The sequence below is a fragment of the Cyanistes caeruleus genome, chromosome 4 (assembly GCF_971803275.1).
Source record: "Cyanistes caeruleus chromosome 4, bCyaCae1.hap1.1, whole genome shotgun sequence".
NCBI lineage: Eukaryota > Metazoa > Chordata > Aves > Passeriformes > Paridae > Cyanistes > Cyanistes caeruleus.
Window position 1 is genome coordinate 80,751,912 of NC_141704.1, and position 21,439 is coordinate 80,773,350.

At 42.8% G+C, this 21,439-nt stretch overlaps 1 protein-coding gene across 2 annotated transcripts in view; it reads right to left on the reverse strand.

Moving 5' to 3' along the window:
* The window catches only part of DERA (deoxyribose-phosphate aldolase), a 52,786-nt gene extending 33,359 nt beyond the window's left edge, over nt 1–19,427 (reverse strand). For both annotated transcript variants that reach the window (XR_015285939.1, XM_086886044.1), the window contains exons 1-4: nt 19,319–19,427; nt 3,384–3,481; nt 936–1,083; nt 202–297 (exon numbers count right to left, since the gene is read on the reverse strand). Coding sequence is in view for 1 of the 2 variants with exons in the window: in XM_086886044.1 (XP_086742170.1) it covers nt 202–297; nt 936–1,083; nt 3,384–3,481; nt 19,319–19,349 (373 nt within the window). In the remaining variant the exon portion in view is untranslated. The remainder of the gene's footprint in view (nt 1–201; nt 298–935; nt 1,084–3,383; nt 3,482–19,318) is intronic.
* Between the last annotated feature and the right edge of the window lie 2,012 nt (nt 19,428–21,439).

The following is a 21,439-nucleotide window of genomic DNA, read 5'->3' on the forward strand; positions in this document are numbered from 1 at the left end:
AGCAAAAAGACTTGGCATTGCTGATAAGCTTGAAATTGAAAGACAAGAAAAGATTATGCCAGAAGAAAATCCTCCTTCCATTCCTTTCCTACCACCTTTTCACCTTACTCCCTGCCACAAAATCAAGTCCAAACTTCTGGATTTCTCTATGTGCTTTATAACATCAAATTATTTAATGGGATATTTTTGAATGAAGCTCACCTGAAGCCACGGGTATGTTACAACCAGCAGCCTTGAGGGTGTTCACAGCATCACAGACTCTTGCAGGATACACACAGACCGCTCCAACGGTGATACCTGCAAAAGGCACAGCTCCCTTTTCCACACAGAGAATTCCACCCTCTCCATGAGCCCGTGGGCACTGTCCTCACCCCCCCCTGTGCTCTCACAAGGATCCTGAGCGCTGCCCAGGGATGTCTGTTGTACTGTTCTAATGGTTCAGGTAATCCTCGTGCTGTTTCCTCCTCACATTCCTTCACCTGACCCTGGGAGCAAGTCTGCAGTAGCAAGAGTTAAAACTCTAAGATTTTTATTGACACACTCACAGTTTAATGCCAAAGCAGAGTTAATAAACAAAGTGCTGCAAGAGAAACTGCACTGCTGAGCTCTGTTCTTACTTGTGGAGCCAGACTGAGCCCAGCAGCAACTGAGCAGCCTTTATGTTAACGCAGCCCTCCTGCATTTCCAGCTAAAATGCTCTTCTCTCAAAATCTCAGATAATTGACCTCATATTTTATACTTCAACTGTTTGAAGAGTCTGTAAATCCAAGTTTTCAAAAAAAGACAAATCTTTGACATTTTATGTATATGGCTTCAATCAGAGGCCTGATTCCCCTTTGGTCCACACGACTTCAATCGGTGGGACCAACATCCTTTCTGAAAAGCGAGAAAATAAAATTTCCTCTACAGAATACACACCCCAAAAGCTACCATACCTTTATCATGCATGTCCAAGGCTTTGAGCAGATCCTCTCTGATTGGGTGCTTTGCTTTAAAACACAGCCTTTGAACATTTGAAGGAGTATCGTCGCCTGAGAGAGTGGTGAGGTCTATGCAGGTGACAGCTTTCAGCAGCCAAGCTGCCTGCAAAGGGAACAAAGCAAGGAATGGAGCATTTGTTTGCACTTCCAAAGCCAAACTGCCTTAAAAGATGCAGGAATCAGAAGCCTTGCTCCTACTCTGCCAATGGGGAAATGTATAGGATGTAACATATAGGCAAATAATGGCTTAGGATGGGCAGGGCTGGCAGATATTTGCTCATGTCCTCAATCTAATGAAACAGAAAGGATCCACTTCCTTTTTGTGTGAATCAGGAATAAAAAACATCTGTAATTTTGGTGCAAAACCCACCCCCCACCCCCAAGCAAGAGGTAAGTGACAAGGTTAAAACACTCTTTAGATGCAAATGCTTCAGGATTTTAAAAGACTTATTAATCAAAGAATGCAACAGAAGCATAACTGAAAATTTTATGAGCTTTTTTTGCTGAATGAAAATTGAGCTTCAGACATTATTTTGAAATATCTGTTCAAGGTGTTCCAGAAAACACCCATTTACAGTGATGGTTTCACTCAAAACTGACTTCTTTTACAGGGCACTTGTACAGGGTGAAAGTTTGCAATGGCAATGGGGTAATGAACCATCCCTGGACTCTGTTAGTCTCAGCCTGACTGTTTCTGGTTCTTCCTTTCACCCTATAATTCTTTGAAAGGGGTTTTCACTTGAATTTTCTATTACTTTTACTTGGATTTTTTTAGCCTCTCTTTGAGGGAATTTTTGTCTCCTCTCCTATGACATGAATCATAGTCATCAAGACAGAGGTAGCAGTCAGGGGGTTTCAAGAGCTGGTATAAACTTCAGGTTTTTTAAAAGGGTTTTTCAGTTGGATATTTTGGGAAACAGGCTAAGGCATTGGAATCTGTGATGCTGCTTACATTCAAACATGTGCAGGTTCAAAATCACCTCTGCTAAGAAAACAGCACATGACTGCCCTGACAATGTTCAAACAGAGGAGAGAGATGCTTCTGACACCCTTCGAAGTAAAACCCTGCTCCAGTACTGGTGTTTCTCCACAGGAGAGGGGAGAAGTGTTAGGAATAAACATCTGTGCTCCAGCTGTGTTGTGGGAGTGACACTAAATCCCTTTCTTCCCAAAGAGTGTCTGCAATCAGAGCCTGTGGCTCTCTCTTTGCTATTTACATGGTAACCTCAGTCAAAAGACTTTGTTTTTACATTACCCACGGTATGTGAGGATAGCTGTGATTATGGAGTACCATCTGGACCTTCTCACTGATGCTGTTTCCTAACTCAAGCTGATAAACTTGGTATCAAGTAACTTTTTTATGCATAAGAAACTCTAAAGAAATGCTGAGCTGGTGTCCAAATCTCGTCTGTTTATCTCAGTTTTTTTAAATTTAATCATAACACAAAAGGCACAAACTTTCAGGACAGAAAAAGAGGCAGGAAACTTCTTGCTATCACCTTCCAGTGGCATCTTACATCAAATTATCCCCAAACTGTAATCCCAAAATCTCTGCTCATTGTGAACACAGCTTCAGCCACTCCAGAATGGTTGCACAATGTCAACTATTTTGAACAACTTTTTCAAGAACTGCGTCTAATTAAATGATTCTTGCTTTTTTTATGTTCCACTCTTAAGATTGATCCTTCATCATCTCCTTCCTCCTGTTTTGAGGTTTTCAGCTACTGTTGCAAATAACCAGCTTGTTCAGTGTGCAGAGGGGAGGCATCCCAAGTATTGTTTGCAGAACAGATGCTTGGTGAATGGAGAACCAGTTTGTCTTTTTATACTAAGATGGAAAATAATCAACCATTTACCTTATCTCAGCAGCTGAAAAGTCAGTTTTCCTAACATTAGTGGGCTCCTTCCCCCCACCAAATGCCACAGACAGTCAGGATTTTTGAATTTTAGCTAAAAAACTAGTTAAGCAATGAAATCACACACGTTGAGAATGTTTAAGCAAAGAAAAATCATCCAGGTAGGTCAAACTTGACAGGGACCATGATCATATCTTACAGCTTTAAAATTAAAAAATAAGAAGGCATCATGCAGAGAAGTCTGTCTGGGAAACAGAATAAATGTGGAGGGATAGTAATATACAATTTAATCCACTCATGAATAAAGATGACTTAAATCCATTTGCAATTTTGCCAGTCATGAGTTATAAGGTTTTTAACTTGTTTGGATAAATGCGTCACCTTATTCCATCCCATCATCATCAAATACAAATTACTAAAATGAGACGTGGACAAGCACATCTTTTAAGTTTACATGTATCTTGAAAAAAATTCAATATTACAGCCTGGAGAGGGAGAGTGACTGCTTTAAAAATACAGGAACAGAATGCATAAGAAGAGCACTTACTTGCCAATTACCTTTCACAGTTTTCCATTTTTTAATTTGTTCTGCATGCCTCACCACTGCAGGTCGATTCACATACACTTTTGAGATCCAGCCAAGTTCTGAAGTGAGAAAGGAAAAAAATAAAAAAAAGAAAGCTTCATCTATTTCTGTTTTCTTTTAATATATGGTGTGGTAGTTCAGAAGGAAGCTGTAGAAAGTTTGAAGTCTGAAGAGTATGTTGTGCTTTCATGTCCTTCTATGGGCTTGTGTACTTATCACCAGTCCAAAATAACCTCAATTTCTGTTAGGGGATGGTCTGGGAACTGAGTATTTCACAGTTTGTGTGCCATTACAAGTGGATTAACTGAGTGCTGATGAGACAGAGACACTGCATTGCCAGCCCTGGACTGAGGAGTTTATTATACATGTAGCATGAAAAAAAACCCCAAAACCTACAAAACAGCCTTCTGCCATTGCTTGATGACTTATTTCTAGATTCCAGAATTGCCAAAGAGCAGCAGATGCTCAACATGTACTAAAATAATGAAACTGTCTAGAGTCAGAAGAACCAAATATTGGCCATTGCTTAACTAACTGATAAAGGAGAAGTGAAGGTTCAGGCTCCTGAATCTTTAAATTTCTCCTGAGTATGGTAAATCCAGAGTGTAATTTTTAATATTAACAAACACAGTTCATGAGTGTACACAGGAAAAAGAAATTGGAATATCTTTAAAATCTCTCACATCCCAAAACATAAATAATTCTTTTAAATACTGGTCGTATAAGCATTCCATGAAAACACTCTGAAAATAACATCAACAATCATTAACCACCAATCATCAGCAAATCACTGCCATCAATCATCAAATATCATCACCAGTTAAGGTCAGAATATGGACATGGGCATAGACAGATACCAGGAGATAATAATTCTGGGTGACTGAATTTATTAAGAGCATGTCACTCTATGAATCTTCTTTACTACGGTGTTAAATTGCATTTCCCTTGAGCATATTGATTAGAAAAAAGGTTTAAACTTAAAAAAAAAAAAAAGGAAAAAAAGCTGGTAGACAAAATCACTAGTTTTGTACAGGAATCTTATACTTAATTTTTTTTTTCTTCCTACTGAATAGCATTAATAGCCAAAAAAAAAAAAAAAAAGGAGAATAATATACTAGCCAAAGTATGTGTAAATAAAAGCTTATTTTCCTAGACTTACAGAAAGCAATTTAGGGTAAAGATGATTCAGTGGAAATGCAGGACAACATGAAACAGCTGAACAAAATCTTGTTCTGAGCACAGTAAGCTACTGTGCTACCACTGTCCCATTACCCCATACAAGCTATTGGTGAGTGACACCACAAAATATTAGCTAAAAGCAGAAAAAAAAAAAGTAAATCAGCAAAGGAATTTCAAAAGGATCCTAAGGAATTAATTGGATTTTTTTTTTTTTTTTAAAGAGTTTAGCATCAGACTCACTGCATGGCAACAAGGAAAAGGGGGAGCTTGGAAAGTTATGAGTCAAAACAATTTGTTTACTTCTTTCCAATTTGAAAGCCACAGGTTTATCCATTCTGCCCCCAAAGCAAGGAGCTCAGCTCAGCTGCCTTGTGGAAAGCAGGTGAGAGAAGCTATTGCTACAAAATCTATGGCAACAACTTTCCTCCTTTTTTGCCCAACAGTAAGCATATTTGACAAAGTCCATGGGGGAAGGACTTAAATAAAGGACACTTAAATAAGGACACTTAAATAAAGAAATAGAGGAGGGACACACAAACTCTGTGTTATGATTCTTCTGCTACATGCCAAGTGCTGAGGTTGCATCCTTTAATCATAATCCCATTTCTTAGAATAACTTTTTATTAATAATTTATTATAATAACTTTTGAACCCTCCTGGGTGCACAGTGACCTTTCAGCCCCTTTGGAAAGTGTGATAAAACCAAAGGAAGCAGTTTAGATGAGGAACTCAGCTTCTCCCTCTCTAATAAGGATCCTTTCAGTTGGTCTGCTCTAACTTATTCTTTCTATATTTTTGAAGACAACCAAGAAAACTAACTAGTAAATGATTTATAAAACCAATTCTTTGGGAGAATATGAAGACATGTCCAGTCTGTTAGGGAAAATTCAAGTTTAAGACGAAAATTTAAATGAAAGGACACAAATTTCACCCATGAGTAGGTTAATTCTTCATTAGTCACTGTAGAGGATTCAGTCTGATACAGCTGTTGTATCTACCCCACCTGACTCTTGAGTATCCTGATTCAGGTCTAAGCAATCTCAGGATGTAAAGCCCTGCACACTAGATAAGCTTAAAGGAAATAATCAACTATAAATCCATTTGGAAAAAGGAAATAAAAAAAAAAAAAAGAATGAAGGCAATGCATAATGGGAGATAAGGTGTGGAAAGAGAGTGGAAGTGGAAATGAGTTACTACTTTTGCTTTGCTCTAAGTCACCTGTAAAAGTCACCAAATATCAGCTGATCAGCAATAGCCGACTGCATGTTCTTTGCAAATTTGACAAAATCCATTGGTTTTATCCCCTTTCAGTGTCTGGCACATTTTACCCTCTGTTTTCTAGTCACAAAGGTAGCTGACACATGGCAACTCAGTAATGTCTAATATCTTATTTTTGTGCATGGGATGCAAGAGTCCCTGAAAGACCACAGAATGTGGATCTCACAAGTATTTTTTTTTTTGAGTGTGGGAACTCAAACCACAGTGCAGAGCACAGGCAGGGAATTAAAAAACAAACCAAAAAGAAATAATTTAACAAAAAGTCAGAACTTCATCCTTTCTGTACAACTTAATGTGAGACATCATGCAGCTTACTCCAGGATATAAAATGGTGCAGTAAAAATGGCACGGCAAGGAAGGACAAAGGTTCTGGTAATATGCAGCAGCAGATGGAGACTTCCATATAACACAGACCTTTTATTCAAGCCCATTCCTACATTAATTAATGCAATGGGTAAGTGAAAACAAATATGTCTCAGCATAATTGTCTCTAAATAGACTTTCAAAGTTTGCCATGTGAGGTCTCATCAAATCGTTAGATCTAAGTGCCTTTATTCAGAAAACTCACTCATAATTCCAGCTTTTCTCTTTTTTTTTTTTTCATTAAATATCAGAATAAAACCATTTTTTGAAATAGAACTGACTGCCTTTGGATTCTCCCCCTCCCTCACTCCCCCAAGCTTTATGATTTAGTATCTGGCTAAGGAAAACTATATTTAATTAGGCTCATTAACCTTGCAGTGTGAACACGTCTTTTTTTTTTTTTTTTAAATAAGTCATCTGCTAGTCATCTGCACAGTCATGTGGCTTCAGGGATAAAAGTAATTAAAGCAGTTACACTACAGCTAATTAGCCAATATTCTGTAATCACTCTTCTAGTTTACTTTTTTCTCTGAAGACATTTGAAAAAATCATATTCAATTCCTGAACAGGAAATTCATCTTCTCTCTTTGAAGAACACGAATCCAAAAATACCGAGCATTTCCTCAGAAAACAATAAATAAAACCACTTCATTAGGATAATTACATAAATATCTAAGCTTCCTAACACATTCCTCATAAAACAGACTAAGCTTTACAGAAGCTTTAAAAAAAATGTGTTGATGGCATCCCTTCAGATGGCGAAACAGAAAGCTCAAGAATGCCTGAGGCAGTAGTTTCACAAGCATTTTAAGGCAGCACTGTTCCCAAAAGAAGCTGCCCCCCTCAACTGGTTATTTCATTTTGTGTGCCAGAGACAGCATGTGTGCTCCTGCTCTTACCATGAGCACATGATAAAACAGGGAAGGGAAGTGATGAAAGCTGTTATTTTGGGAGAAGAGACTGAAACTGTGGCCTGAACCTTCCGTGGAGAAACAAGGAGTTCAGCTGGCCACAGGCTGACCCCAGCTGGCCACACAGAGCTGAGCAAAGCCACTGAAGGGAGAGAAAAGGCTCTGAGATCAGGTCTTGTTACAGCTGTGAGCTGTTCAGAGATTTGGGGGTTATTCAGCTTTGTCAAGACAGAATCCATAGTTATTTTTCCATAGCGACACTTGACATGGACCAATAGATCCTTAATTCCATGTGGGTCTTCCTTTATAAGACAGAATTTCAGTCTCCAAGTTCTCAGCACTCAGATACTCAAAGCAGGACATCAAAGCATGAGCCCTGAACTAGAAGTCAGCTCTGCTGTCTCATGCCATCAGCAAAATCACACGGGGCTGTCCATGGATCACACAAAATGGATCGTGGGATCCTCCTCCAAAGCACTTTGGAAACCACTGACAAACCTTTCCTCAGCACCTGAGATGCACAACATCAGGACCCAGCTTCCTGCAGGCCCAAGTCCCCTGTTGTTCCCTCTCTTCTTCCCTGGCTTGAGACATCTCCTCACCCCAAACACCCAGCTGGCCTCATGTGGTCCTTCCAACCATGAGTAAAACATTCTTTTGTGTTTTTTGTTACTTGCATGAACGCCAAAATAAAACAAGTTGCAATGAAAATTCACGTAATTGCCGATCTGCACCTGCCTTTCCCTCAACAAAAGAACTGATTTGGTCACTCCACCTTAGTGGAGTGCCTTATTTATTTCCAAGACATCTACTTGTCCTTCAAATTTGATTAAAATTACCCAGCAGATTCAAAAGGTATTAGAACAGTGAAGAACCACAGCCACAGTACAGGCTAAAAGCAGCTATTAATATATTAGAACAGAATTATGCTGTCTTGAAAAGGGATGTAACATTTCATTATCTAAATGCCACTTACCAACAGGCTAGCTCTCACATGTAGATGGCTCAGAAATACCAACTATAATTAAAAATATCAACTGGAACATAATGAATGTATTCTTGGCCCTTCAGCTTAGAGGGTCTGAGCAACACAGATAGATAATGGGGTTTTTTTTTTTAGAATCCAAGAACATTGCAAAACAACTGCAATTAATTACTCATTACTCAGAATACATACAAATATGTGCATATATATATATATATTCAGACATACATAGAGACACAGAGGTAATAAAACATAATCATAGAATAATTTGGGTTAGAAGATCTATGGAGATCATTTTTCCAACCTCCTGTGCAGTGCAGCATCAGCTCTGAGGTCAGAGCAGGCTGTTGAGAGATTTATTCAGGTGGGTTTTGAGAGTTCCCAAGGATGGAGACTACACAGCCTCTCTGAGCCCAACCTGTCCCAGCACCTGACTGGTTTGCCCTAAGTTTTCCCTCATACCCAGTATGAACTGCCTCAGGAGCCCTAAATCTCATTTCCCTGGGATAAACCAACCCAACTCTTTCAGCCTTTCCTCACAGGACAGGTGCTCCAGCCCCATTGTGCCATCCTTCTGCTGAAGCTGTGACAGTTTTATCAGATTTATCAATCTCTCTTTCCTGCTGGAACCCAATTTTCCATGTCCACTCCAAGTGCTGGGCAGAGGGGATGGTCCCTGTGTCCCCAAGTGTCTGCATCCCCACAGTTAAACCAAAGCAGCGTGCAACTAACTACCTTGCACTTCCAAAACAGATATTCACTGACATGTTCCAATATTTCACTGTGAAGTGACATTAAAAGCTGCAACTGATACTTTTCTGGAGCATGACAAAACATTAAACATCTGGGCTATTATAACCCAGTGACCTGGAGAGCAGAGCAGGAGAGGCAAATTCATTTCCATTCCTGCAGGCATCGTGGTGAACTCGAGCACACAAGCTCTGTGGTCCTTGTGGGATGAAAAACTTGTAAAATTCTTTGTCCAGCTTCCTTACATGACTCTCAGATGGCAGATGTATCAGTGCATGAGGCTGGTGAGCCTCTGACTGTGCACATCAGGGTCTTTGCATCTGTGTACATGCACCTTTCATTCCAGGGAAACATCTTCTTCTACTAAGGTACAGTGATGGGTACAAGGGAAGGAGATAAAGAGGGAAGAATCAAGGAATTTTACAAAAAAGTATTTATTTTTTAAAAAAACCACACAGGAAAGCCACGATTTGTGAAGAGGTTGGCTTGTCAGTGATAAACAAATAGATCCCCTCTAATGGCAACGTCAGAGACCTACCACAATAATGACTTTATGTAGCAAGCACAGAAACAGCAGACACAGAAAAAGACACAAACAGTGTATTTTTAAGAAAAATATATTTTACCACTAGATGTCCCTGTTAGAAAACTATAATTTAACACAGAGCTGTGTGGGAAACAGAGCAAATCACCTGAATTAGTGTTTAAGATGCTGGCAGAGGCTTGTAAAACCTTCAAAAGCTGAAGTGCCTAAGTCACAGAGGCAGTGAGTGTTGTTATACACCATGAAAGATAAAGGCAAGGGTTTACCCTGTTCTTTCTGACCACTACCACCAGCCAAGCTACAGCACTAAGATATGTTAAATGCCATATTAAGTATGCTGCTGTATTTCAGGTATGTATTTAGGGGGAGAGCAAATGGCAGGGAGGTGCAGTTCTCTCTTTAAAGCAGCCAGCCTAAGGCAGATGCTAGAAGCTGCCACTTAAACATGGTCACAGCCACACCATTCCCTTTCCTACATCTATCCTGAACATCCAACCCAGTTCATGCTGACCTCAACTGGTTTAAACAAGGATCACTTGGAAGAGATAGCAACAAGTATCAGAACTGAGCTGACCTCACCTTCAAGTTTCTGGGTTCCCCACACATCAACTAATTTTAGGCTTGAGTTTCAGAAGAAAAAGCATGACACATCCCTATTTAAAGTTACTGGAGTGTGTTTGCAGACTTTTCTGCTAGCTGTTTTTCCTAACAAATAGTGATGTTTTGTCACTCCATTATTAATGTTTGTTTCAGCTCTCCAGATGGTTGCAGTTGAAACTGTTATAAATGCAAAGGCAATTTCGGGTTATATAAAAGAGAAAATTTATTATCAAACAATAATAAATTCGAACAAAGAGAAAAAACCACAATAAAATAAGCAGCGCAGCGCTGGGTGGACAGGGTCTATACGCAAGGTATAGATGCTCCCAAATCCACGCCTGAGAGTCCTTTGGCCTGGGTTTTTATAGGAAGTTTGTGTCCCGAGGCCAAATTCCAAGCAGGCACCTTTTGCTAAGAGGTTCTTGATTGTTCGAAGAATAGATTTCCTGGCACTGGAGAATAGAGTCAATAGACGTTGGGCAGAGGCTCCTCATATGTAAAGAGGTCCAGGATGTCTTTTTGATATCATTTTGGTCCGGGCCATTAGGGTGGAGTGGTGGCACCCATCCTGGAGCCGATGGCTATCTCGGCTGGCTCCTCTTCTTTTGTCTAGTTTCTCCATTTCTCCAGCACAGGTGGTCAGGGCGGAGATGCTCGGGCTCGGCGATATCTCGTCCGGGCCCGTTCTTTTGTTCGTTTGATGGCCCGTGTCCTGCCCATTCTTTCGGGGCTGATGTGCCTGCTTGCGATTGTTATCTGGGTGCTTGGCTGCAATCTGTTGCTTTGGAAGAGAAATCCTGCCTCGACTTGGAGGAGGATTTCTCATTCCATATTTTCATCATTTACAATCACATATACTTTATTTAAACCTTTTCTTTCGAATTTTTATTCATCCAATTCTTTATTACAGTCCCCCACCTAATAATTTGACTACATTAAAAATTCGTATTATTTTATTCAATCTTACAGAGGGATGAGTGTGAGATTAACCACATTCACTTTTCTCTCAGTCTGATATTTTGCTTTTAGGATTTAACTCGTCTTCATCTCTGGAGAAACAGAATACTTGGTCAAATTGTAAACATACCCGGTTAACTTCACTTTTTAACAAATCTAAAATTATTGGTTCATTATTGAAGGAAGCTTTTGTTTCATGTTTTAAATTTCTATCTTCTTAATACATTTTTCTACTTATAGTACACGTTTTCAAGTTCGCTTTATTGTAACATAGGATTGATTTTGAAATATGCTACAAAGGTGGATTGTCTTTTTCTTCTGATCTAGATGGTCTTATTACATTGACTATAAATTGAAATCGGAGGAATCCCTCCCACTTCTCTCTTGTACCTGAAGTGGGTAGTTTTGATCTTTTGTCTTTCAGGAGTTTGAAACTGCCCGTCTTTAAAACTTGCCTCTGAGCGGTAACATCAGACCTCCCCCTTTAATTTACAGATCTTATACTGAGTGCTGTTGGAAAAACACATCCCCTTTTGCAGTTCTGGAGGACAGTCAATCTTTCGTCCGGTTTCTGTGGCAGTCTGACACTGCTCACACTTCTCTAGGGGACTCTCCCCCTGGAGGTACCTTGGGACTCATTCCCTCGGCTAAGCACACGGCTAGGTTCAGGACTATCAGGATTCCCCACCATTGCATCCCTCTGCCTTGCCCTTCGCCCGTATAGGAACATACGGCGGGGATTATCATCTTCTCGGCAGCAGGGACTGTCTTCAGGGGCCCTGGTAGTCCTTAAGGCGTGCCTTTTTTTTTTTTTTTTTTTTTTTTTTTTTTTTTTTTTTGAAAGTAGCTCACCGAGACGATTTAGTTGGGTCTGTCCTACACAGTACTTTAAACTTTAATTGTTTTTCGGCCCTCGATTTCTAAAGCCTTGGCTTTGGAATCTAACTGGCCTCTTAACCCCTTTTGGAACAATAGGAACCACTCAGGAGAGTTTAGTTCCAAGGACCCCGCCCGGGTGGCAAGTGTTAAGAAACGGCTAGTCTCCTCCTGTTCTTTCTCTAGACACTTTGTGCACAATCCTTTAGGTTTGTACCCTCCTAAACAGTGGGCTACCCAAATCTGTTTACAATAAGCACACTCGAAGTGGATAAATGGAAAACAATTACAATCAGGATTAATACAACTTATCTGGTCGTCACTTGTCATTTGTGATGACGCCGGCGTTTGATTTTCAGCTCTCTCGGAGGTGTGGTGACTTTCCTCTCGGAGGAGTTGTAATCTGTTACTTTTTTTCACTCGAGGTGAGTGTGTCCAGCTCCTTTCTGCAGTCCGGACAGCTGTGTCTGTGGTCAGGAGGACGAGAAACGGTTCTTCCTAGTGAGGGTTGAGGGGGAGCTCTTTCTAAGCTTTGATCAGGATTTTATCCCCAGGCTGCATTTGGTGTATGGCAAATCCCAGTGTTGTGCTTTGGGGAATCAGTCTTCTTTTCTGCAGATTGGTTAACAAAGCCGCTCGTTTTGCCTCTTTGTCTGCCAGGTTGTTACCTCGGGTGTGGAACTGCCATCCTGTTTGGTGTCCTTTTACATGGACAACTGATATTTCTTTTGGTTCTCTGACAGCCTGTAGAATTTGTCGAATGATTTCCCTATGGATTAACTCTTTTCTTTTCGTATTTATCAGACTTCTTTTTCTCAAATTTTCTTAAAAGTATGTACTACCTTAAAAGCATACCGCGAATTTGTATAGATGATCCCCCTCTTTCCTTTCAACCCCTGGAGGGCTCTCAAGAGAGCATAAAGCTCGCAAGCTTGTGCAGACCAGCTTGCTTTCAGGGGGCCTGATTTCACAATGCTTCCTGATATGCCATTCACTATAGCATATCCTGACTTTCTTTTTCTCTCAACAACTTTCGAGGATCCATCTATAAACTACTTTTCTCCTCTTTCTAACTCCTGATTTTCTAAATCTGGTCTAACTTTAGTTTGCAATTCCACAGTTCTAATGCAATTGTGTAATAGTTTCTCTGTTGGTTCTCCAAACAGGAACTGCGCAGGATTCTGCGCAGTAGTGGTTCTTAATTCTAAACCAGGCGAGCTGATTAAGATGGCTTTATATTTCAGAAGCCTCAAATCAGTCAACCACTTTTCCGCTTTTTGTTGTAAGATATTTCTTACATCATGTAGACTATCAAGGGAGCTCCGAAAGTTACCCTTTTTTTTTTTTTTTTTCTTCTCTTACTAATAAAGCTACTGTCACAATTGCTTGCAAACAAGTAGGCCAACCCCAACTAACCGGGTCTAAAAATTTTGAGAGAAACCTTATGGGCTTCTTTTTTCTGCCCACTCTTGGGTCAGAACTCCTTGTGCTGCTTGTCTATTCACATCTACGAATAATTGAAATTCTTACTGGTATCCAGTAAAGTTAGTACGGGGGCAGTTATGAGTGCATCCTTTAATTTCTGAAAATTAAATTCATTTTGCTCAGTCTATTTCAACTTATCAGTGTTTAACCTTTCATACAGAAATTTTACTTTTTCACTAAATCCTTTAATTCACTGTCTGCAATATCTCAGGAGCCTCAAAAATTGTCTTATCTGTCTTTTTTGTTTTTGGGGCAGGGAGTGCAAGAATCCCTGCTACTCTCTCAGGGTCTAATTTCTTTTTCCCTTGAGATATCTAATGACCAAGGTATTTTACTTCGGGCTCTGTGAATTGCAATTTGGATTTAGATACTTTTAACCCCTTCTGTCTCAAGAAATTCAGTAAAGAAATCGTGCTTTTCTTCACCTTTTCTTCCGTCGTTCCGGCAATTAACAAGTCATCTACATATTGTAACAATTTTGTCCCCTCCTCTGGAATGAATTGGGTGAGTAGTTGTTCCAGAGCCTGTCCGAACAGATTTGGGGATTCTACAAACCCCTGTGGGAGGACGGTCCACTTCAGCTGTTGCTTTCGGTTTGTGTCCGGGTCCTCCCACTGAAAGGCGAAGAAATTTCTACTCTTTTCATCTAGAGGGCAAGTCTAAAAGCATCTTTTAAATCGATTACACTATACCATACATCTTTAGGTGAGAGCCTGTTCAGTAAAGTGTAAGGACTGGCCACCACCAGGAATCTGGTTCGGGTTCTAACATTTACAGCTCTGAGGTCCTGAACCAATCATAAACTGCTATCTGTTTTTCTTACAGCCAGGATGGGGGTGTTATGCTGAGACATACAGGGTTTCAGGGTACCCTCTTTAAGGAGGTCGTCAATTACTTGTTTTAATCCCCTTCTCCCTCCCATCGGGATGGGATATTGTTTGATCCTTATAGGGTCTTCAGGGTCCTCGTTTTCTATTTTAATAGGCTTGATATCTAATTTCCCTATTTCTCCTTTTGAGTGCCACACTCTAGGGTTAATTTCTTCTTCGTCTTTGGGAGTCAGTTTGAATATTTTTACTACTAATTCAGAGTTTTTAACAACGATATTAATTCTTAATGCAAAATCATGTCTCTTCTTAATAAATTATAATCTGCTTTTTCTACAAGCAATAAATTTCTTAAACAAATTTTATTTTCCGATTCTATTCTTACATCTCTATTACAGATACTTTGAAAGGATCCCCCTTGATTCTAATTACAAAAACTTTTTCCTTGCTTGTCACACACCCCTCTGGCAATTTCTGCAGAGTACCTCTCTCTGTTCCAGTGTCCACTAAAAAGCTTACTTCCTGCCATTGGGGACTCACTTTTAATTTTATCAAGGGCTCCTTGGATGTTCTTGTCCCCAAATTAAAGAGCCTCTGACAGCCCTAATCTTCTTGAAAAATCTTTTCATTTTTTTTTTTTTTTTTTTTTTTTTTTTTTTTTTTTTTTTTTTTTTTTTTTTTTTTTTTTTTGCCTGCAATCCTGCTAAATGTGTCTTACTTTCTTACAGTAGTAACATTCGGGGAGCTCTCTCCGTGGGGTAGGGGCTGCCTTGTGAGTGCTTTTCTGTTTTCTAGGTAGTGTTTTAAACTTACCTTGTGTTTGTTCTTGCTTTTGGACCTCTTTGACCGCAGCTACTAAAACCTTAGCTTACAGTCTCTGTTTTTCATCCTCCCTTCTCATATATACTTTTTGAGCTTCCCTCAGAAGCTCTTGGAGGCTTTTATCTTGTTACCTGTCAATATTTTCTAATTTCCTCCTAATGTCTTCCCAGGATTTGGCAACAAATTGTGTTTTTAGTAAGACCTCCCCCACGGGAGAGTTCGGGTCAGTTCCAGAGTAGATCTGAAAACTTCGCCGTAACCTCTTTACCCATTCCGTGGGCGATTCCTCCTTCCCTTGGCATTCCCCGAACACTTATACTAATGTTTTGACCTCGGGGAACTGCCTCTCTTATTCTCTGAACAATCATGTTTCTTAAATCCATCATGCTCTGCCTGCCCTCTTCCCTGGGCATTCCAGCTCGGGCTCACGCTAGGCCATTTCTGGTCACCTGGTGTCCCCTGTGGATTGCATCGGTCCCAGTCTCTGATACCGGCTTGTTTAATCATTTCTCTTTCCTCTTGATTAAACAGGCGATCTCAGGATGGCCATAAGATCATCGTATGTGTAAATACTACTTCTTAAAAAGTTATCCAGCTTTTCAGCCACACTAAAGGATCGTCTAACAATCGCCCCATCTCCTTTTTAAACGCTCGCACATCCCCGGAGTTAAGGGGAACATTCACAAATCCAATCACTCCCGGGGCTGTCGGTACTTCCCTGAGAGGGAACAACCGGTGCTCATTCTCACTACTCTCTCCCCCCTCCTTGCCCATCATTTTTGCTTTCAAACGAGTTCTACTTGCAGGAGGGGAACTGAGGTTTGTGGGGGTTTTTCCTTTTGTTGATTGTGGGAACTCCCCTGCCACCCGGTTACCGGTAGGGACCCCTTCAGTTAAGTGTGAGGGTCCCGGCTGTGGCGGCCGGACCGGCAAGGACGGATAGAGCTGTCCCCAGCCTTGTGCCGGAGAAACCTCTGAAGAGGCTCCTGTGGCTACGGTGCTTGCAGGCGGGGAAAGGGGAAGGGCTGCCGGCCTCGCTGCCGGCACCGAGTCTCCCGCTTGAGACACATGCATCTCAGTGGGTTGGTCTCGGGGGCCCGAAGGTGCTGAAGGCACCACTTGATCTGGGGACGACGGCCCAGCCAGTCCATGGTACGGGGGAGGTAAGTGGTCAAGGGGTTCCCAAGATTCAGTTTTCGACTCACGTTTTTCTTTTTGTTTCATTGGGAACAGCCCTACCCTGGCGTTTAACCAGAGCTTAGCATATTCCCTCTCCTCGGGGTCCGAGGGGTCCTTGTTCTCCACATAGGAGAACAACTTATTACAGGTCTATTTTTTCAGATGTGCCTAACACTGGCTAAGTAAGGTGACTTCTCAACTCCTGTCTTCCCCAAACTTCTATACAATAATGTATTAATTTTTCTTTCGATTTCCCTTTCTTCAGGGGACAATCTTCCCAGTGTTTTAACATTTACTTCAAGGGACTTTCCAGCGGGATGTCTGGTGATCTCTCCTCCGGATTGGAGGGATTTTTCCCTGTGCTCTTTCTTTGTAGCTTACTTTTTCTCTGCTCTATACTTCGCAAATATACTCGTTACACGTCCACCTTTCAAATGTGCCCACCACAGGCTAAGTGAGGTGGTTTCTCAGTTCTTGCCCTCCCCAGACCTCGGCACAATACCAGATCATTTTTGCCTTAGATTTCTTTTTTTTCTCTCAGGGCAATTTTCCCAATATTTTAACATCCATCCCAAGGGACTTTCCGGTGGGATGTCTAGTGATCCCTTCTCTCTCTCAGAGGGACCCTTTTCATTACCCTTTTTCTGCATCTTACTTTTTCTTTGTCCCATATTGAAAAATATCTTACCTTTCTTGCGTTGTGTTCGTTCCGCCTTTACCAGATGAATCAAAGTCTTTGCTAATACTCACCTTGCAGTTAGCTGTACTGGAGTCTCTTGTATTCAGCACTTCGATTCTCTCTTGGACCTTTGCCTAGGCCCGTTGACTGAAAGGGTTTACTAATTCCCGAGCTCGACAGGACGTCCTCTTCCCCTTTCAGCCTCCTGTGATCGGTCCCCCAGGACCTCCTTCGTCCCAGGTTTTTACAATCGTGTAAAGAGAGACCTTTCTCACACCGAATCGCTTCCTTCTTGGCCGGCCAATTCCCTCGCGGGAGGATGGAACCGCGACCTTGAAGTCCGCACTCGCTTCGTGATCAGATCACGTCTCACACAATCGCCCAATCACCAGCTCAACCTCACAATACTTACAGCTATTTTCCTGCGAGGGTGTCTTCGTGCACAGATGACTTTTTACGAGCTACCAAGCCGTGGCTTTCTCGAAGGCTCCTCGCCTTCCCGAGCTCTCTGGATCCTTTCTCCCTTTTTATTGTGGTTTTTCCTTAGCCTAAATTTGGTTCGGATATAGGAATGTGCTGCGGAGGTTCTCGGCTCACCAGGCCGCTAAAATCAGCGGGGGTACCCGTCCTGGGTAGCGAGATTCTCCTGCAATTTCTCCTATCCGAGTCACGGCACCAATCTGTTATAAATGCAAAGGCAATTTCGGGTTATATAAAAGAGAAAATTTATTATCAAACAATAATAAATTCGAACAAAGAGAAAAAACCACAATAAAATAAGCAGCGCAGCGCTGGGTGGACAGGGTCTATACGCAAGGTATAGATGCTCCCAAATCCACGCCTGAGAGTCCTTTGGCCTGGGTTTTTATAGGAAGTTTGTGTCCCGAGGCCAAATTCCAAGCAGGCACCCTTTGCTAAGAGGTTCTTGATTGTTCGAAGAATAGATTTCCTGGCACTGGAGAATAGAGTCAATAGACGTTGGGCAGAGGCTCCTCATATGTAAAGAGGTCCAGGATGTCTTTTTGATATCATTTTGGTCCGGGCCATTAGGGTGGAGTGGTGGCACCCATCCTGGAGCCGATGGCTATCTCGGCTGGCTCCTCTTCTTTTGTCTAGTTTCTCCATTTCTCCAGCACAGGTGGTCAGGGCGGAGATGCTCGGGCTCGGCGATATCTCGTCCGGGCCCGTTCTTTTGTTCGTTTGATGGCCCGTGTCCTGCCCATTCTTTCGGGGCTGATGTGCCTGCTTGCGATTGTTATCTGGGTGCTTGGCTGCAATCTGTTGCTTTGGAAGAGAAATCCTGCCTCGACTTGGAGGAGGATTTCTCATTCCATATTTTCATCATTTACAATCACATATACTTTATTTAAACCTTTTCTTTCGAATTTTTATTCATCCAATTCTTTATTACAAAACTCACCTGTCCCTACAAGCAGCCCATGAACAGGGACATCAGAGAGCAATTAGCTCACTTTCGAAAGCTGTAACATTTCCTCAATGGAAACAGTGAGTGGAAACAGCTCCCACTCGTCCATCCACAGTCTGATCATTTAAATGCATGTCGGCTGTGTAGAAAGTGCCTGTGCTGGTTCTCATGACAGGCACATGACACCACCATCTCCTGAACTCTGCTCCTGCCAACTTTGAGACCTACCTGCTCCACACCAGCTGCCTTTGCTCCCTCTCTTCTGTCTCCTCCAGTGTCCACCTACTCACAATGACCAAGCCACCACACCTTAGAGGCAGACTGTAGGAATTCTCACCGCTTTAATTCATCCCACTGCTGCAGCCGGGTTTTGCTCAGGAAGCTGCGGCACCTTCCCCTTCCCCAGCAATGAGGAGAAAGGGAACTCCAGCCAGGAAAAGGCAGAGAAAGTTTTGCTTGGCTGCTCTCTGCCTTATCTGAGGCACAGCCACAGGGGCTCGGAGAACACCTGGAAAATCCCTACCCCTCCTCAAGAGCAAGCAACAAGGAGAACGATCAGGAGAGGTGGAATCACGAGTTTGCAAATCGGAGCCCAAACTATGTGTTTTTAATCTCTTAGTGAGAAAGAGGGGAGGAAGGATTACCCCGTGATGGGAACCAGAATGGCGTGCAAGAGAGAGCCGTGACAGGAGCAGGGCTGCGGGGCCGAGCTGCAACCTCTGAGCCGGCTCGGAACGCCTCAAGCCAAAGCCATGAGCGACGGAAACCCGTGTAGGACCTGCAGAACCAAACCTCCTCCCGGTCACACGTCCCGGGACTGTGTCAGAACGCCCACAAGAACCGTAGGGCTCTTCCTATTTCGGCTTCTCAGAGGAGCACGGTTCCGCAGCCGCCTGGGAGAGGCCGGGCCGGGCGCGGGGGGGGCCGGCACAGCCCCGCTCCGCCCCAGCGGCACCGCCCGCCCGCCCCGGGACCCCCGCCCAGGGGACCCGCAGCTCCCACCGGGGCTGCCCGGCCCTGAGGGCCGCCGCTTACCCAGCTCGGTGCCCGGGTTCCGCCCCGCCATGGCCCCCGCTCTCCGCCCCCGCGGCCCGGCCGGGGCGGCCGGACTTGGGCCCCGCCCCGCCCAGGAAGCGGCGGGGCCGGGCCGGGCCGGGCGCGGAGCTCCGCCGCCACTTGGGCACCGAGCCGGGCCGTGCTCGCAGCCGCTGCGAGCCCCTGCTGCGGGCATGTTCCCTTCACAGAGTCACAGAAAGGCTGGGTTGGAAGAGACCTTCAAGATCATCGAGTCCAACCCATGCCCTAACACCTCAACTAGACCACGCCACGAGTGCCACATCCAGTCTTTATTTAATAGACATCCAGGGATGGTGACTCCACCACCTCCCCGGGCAGACCATTCCAGTATTTTATTACTCTTTCTGTGAAGAACTTTTTCCTAACGTCCAACCTAAATTTCCTGTAGCACAGCTTGAGACTGTGTCCTCTCATTTTGTCAATTGCTGCCTGGTGAAAGGGACCAGCCCCACCTGACTGCAGCCTCCTTTCAGGGAGCTGTGGAGCGTGATAAGGTCACCTCTGAGTCTCCTTTTCTCCAGGCTAAACAACCCCAGCTCCCTCAGTCATTCCTCACAGGGTTTGTGTTCCCAGCCCCTCACCAGCCCCGTTGCCTCCTCTGGATGCGCTCAAGCGTCTCCACATCCATCCTAAACTGAAGGGCCAAAACTGGACACAGAACTCAAGGTGCGGCTTCACCTGTTTCTCTGGAGGTACATAGATATTCCAACCTCACCAGTTTCCTCTGGAGGAACACAGATATTCCAGCCTCACCAGTTTCCTCTGAGGAACACAGATATTCCAGCCTCACCAGTTTCCTCTGAGGAACACAGATATTCCAGCCTCACCAGTTTCCTCTGAGGAACACAGATATTCCAGCCTCACCAGTTTCCTCTGGAGGAACACAGATATTCCAGCCTCACTAGTCTCCTCAGGAGGAACACAGATATTCCAGCCTCACCAGTTTCCTCTGTGGAACACAGATATTCCATCCCTTTGGCGATGTACAGCTCTGAACCTGCTGCTCCCATGATGATGAGTCAAGGCACTGTTCGGTGTCTCCGTGTTGACTCCTCAAGGAGGAACTAGTGCCACACATGGGGTCAATAAAGCTGCCAACCTGTAAAACTTCTAGTGGTACCTGCAGAATGAAATTCTGGTAACTACACCACTGAAAATTTCATGGCCTTTACATTTTTTCCAAATTTGGGAAAAAAACACAAAGTCTCATGAAAAATATGTTGTACATTGTTAATATTGATGTTTAGATGAAACAGTTTCCAACTTAAAGAAACCCCAAACTCACAAAGGCATAGGGTAAAGCAGGAAAGGGTCATAGCTCTGAAACCTGAGGACACTTCTTTTTTCATACCAAAACTGCATGTATGCTTTGAGAAGCAATGGTTTGAAAGACAGCAATCACTCTAGAAGTAAATAACATTTGTGCTGTGTACTTAAAGACCTGTCAAAGCAGTCCAAAAATTACAATCTTCCAAGTGCTTGTGGTGGTGTATCCTCCTCCTCCTCCCACTTTTCCAGGCCACACTCTCATCTAAAAAATACTTGTGATGCCTTGGCCTTGACAAACAGCACTGGGCTCAGCTCCTCTTGAGCTCACCAGAAACACTGTCTGCTCCCAGGAACTGCTGCTGTCTAGCGAGCTCTTGTTTTCTTTATGACCAGCCTTGGAAATTATTTTTCTTGCCTGAATGGCATAACACATCTGGTTCCCACACTTTCCAACAGAAGTGCTGACCCTGTGTTTGGGATGAAACACTGTTACCTGAGATGTCTAAATTAGGCTTGTAAATAAGGTTAAATCCTAGATAAGGTTTAAAGCTGTTAAGTGTTCTTCCTCTGTTAAATTGTTAAAGTTTAAGTTGGGTGCAAATTAAATGTTGTTCCTCTGTAAAACTGTTAGGTTTTAAGTAGAAGTTAACATTACAGTTAAGGTTGAATGCTGTTAAGCTTTTAGGCATTTTTCCTTTTTATTCTTGCTCTCACTATACCACACACATCCCTCTAGGCAGCTCCCAGTTCATTTGTTTTGATTGCCTGGATTTTGTTCGGTTTTGTTGTGGTTTGGTTTTCCTTGGCGTG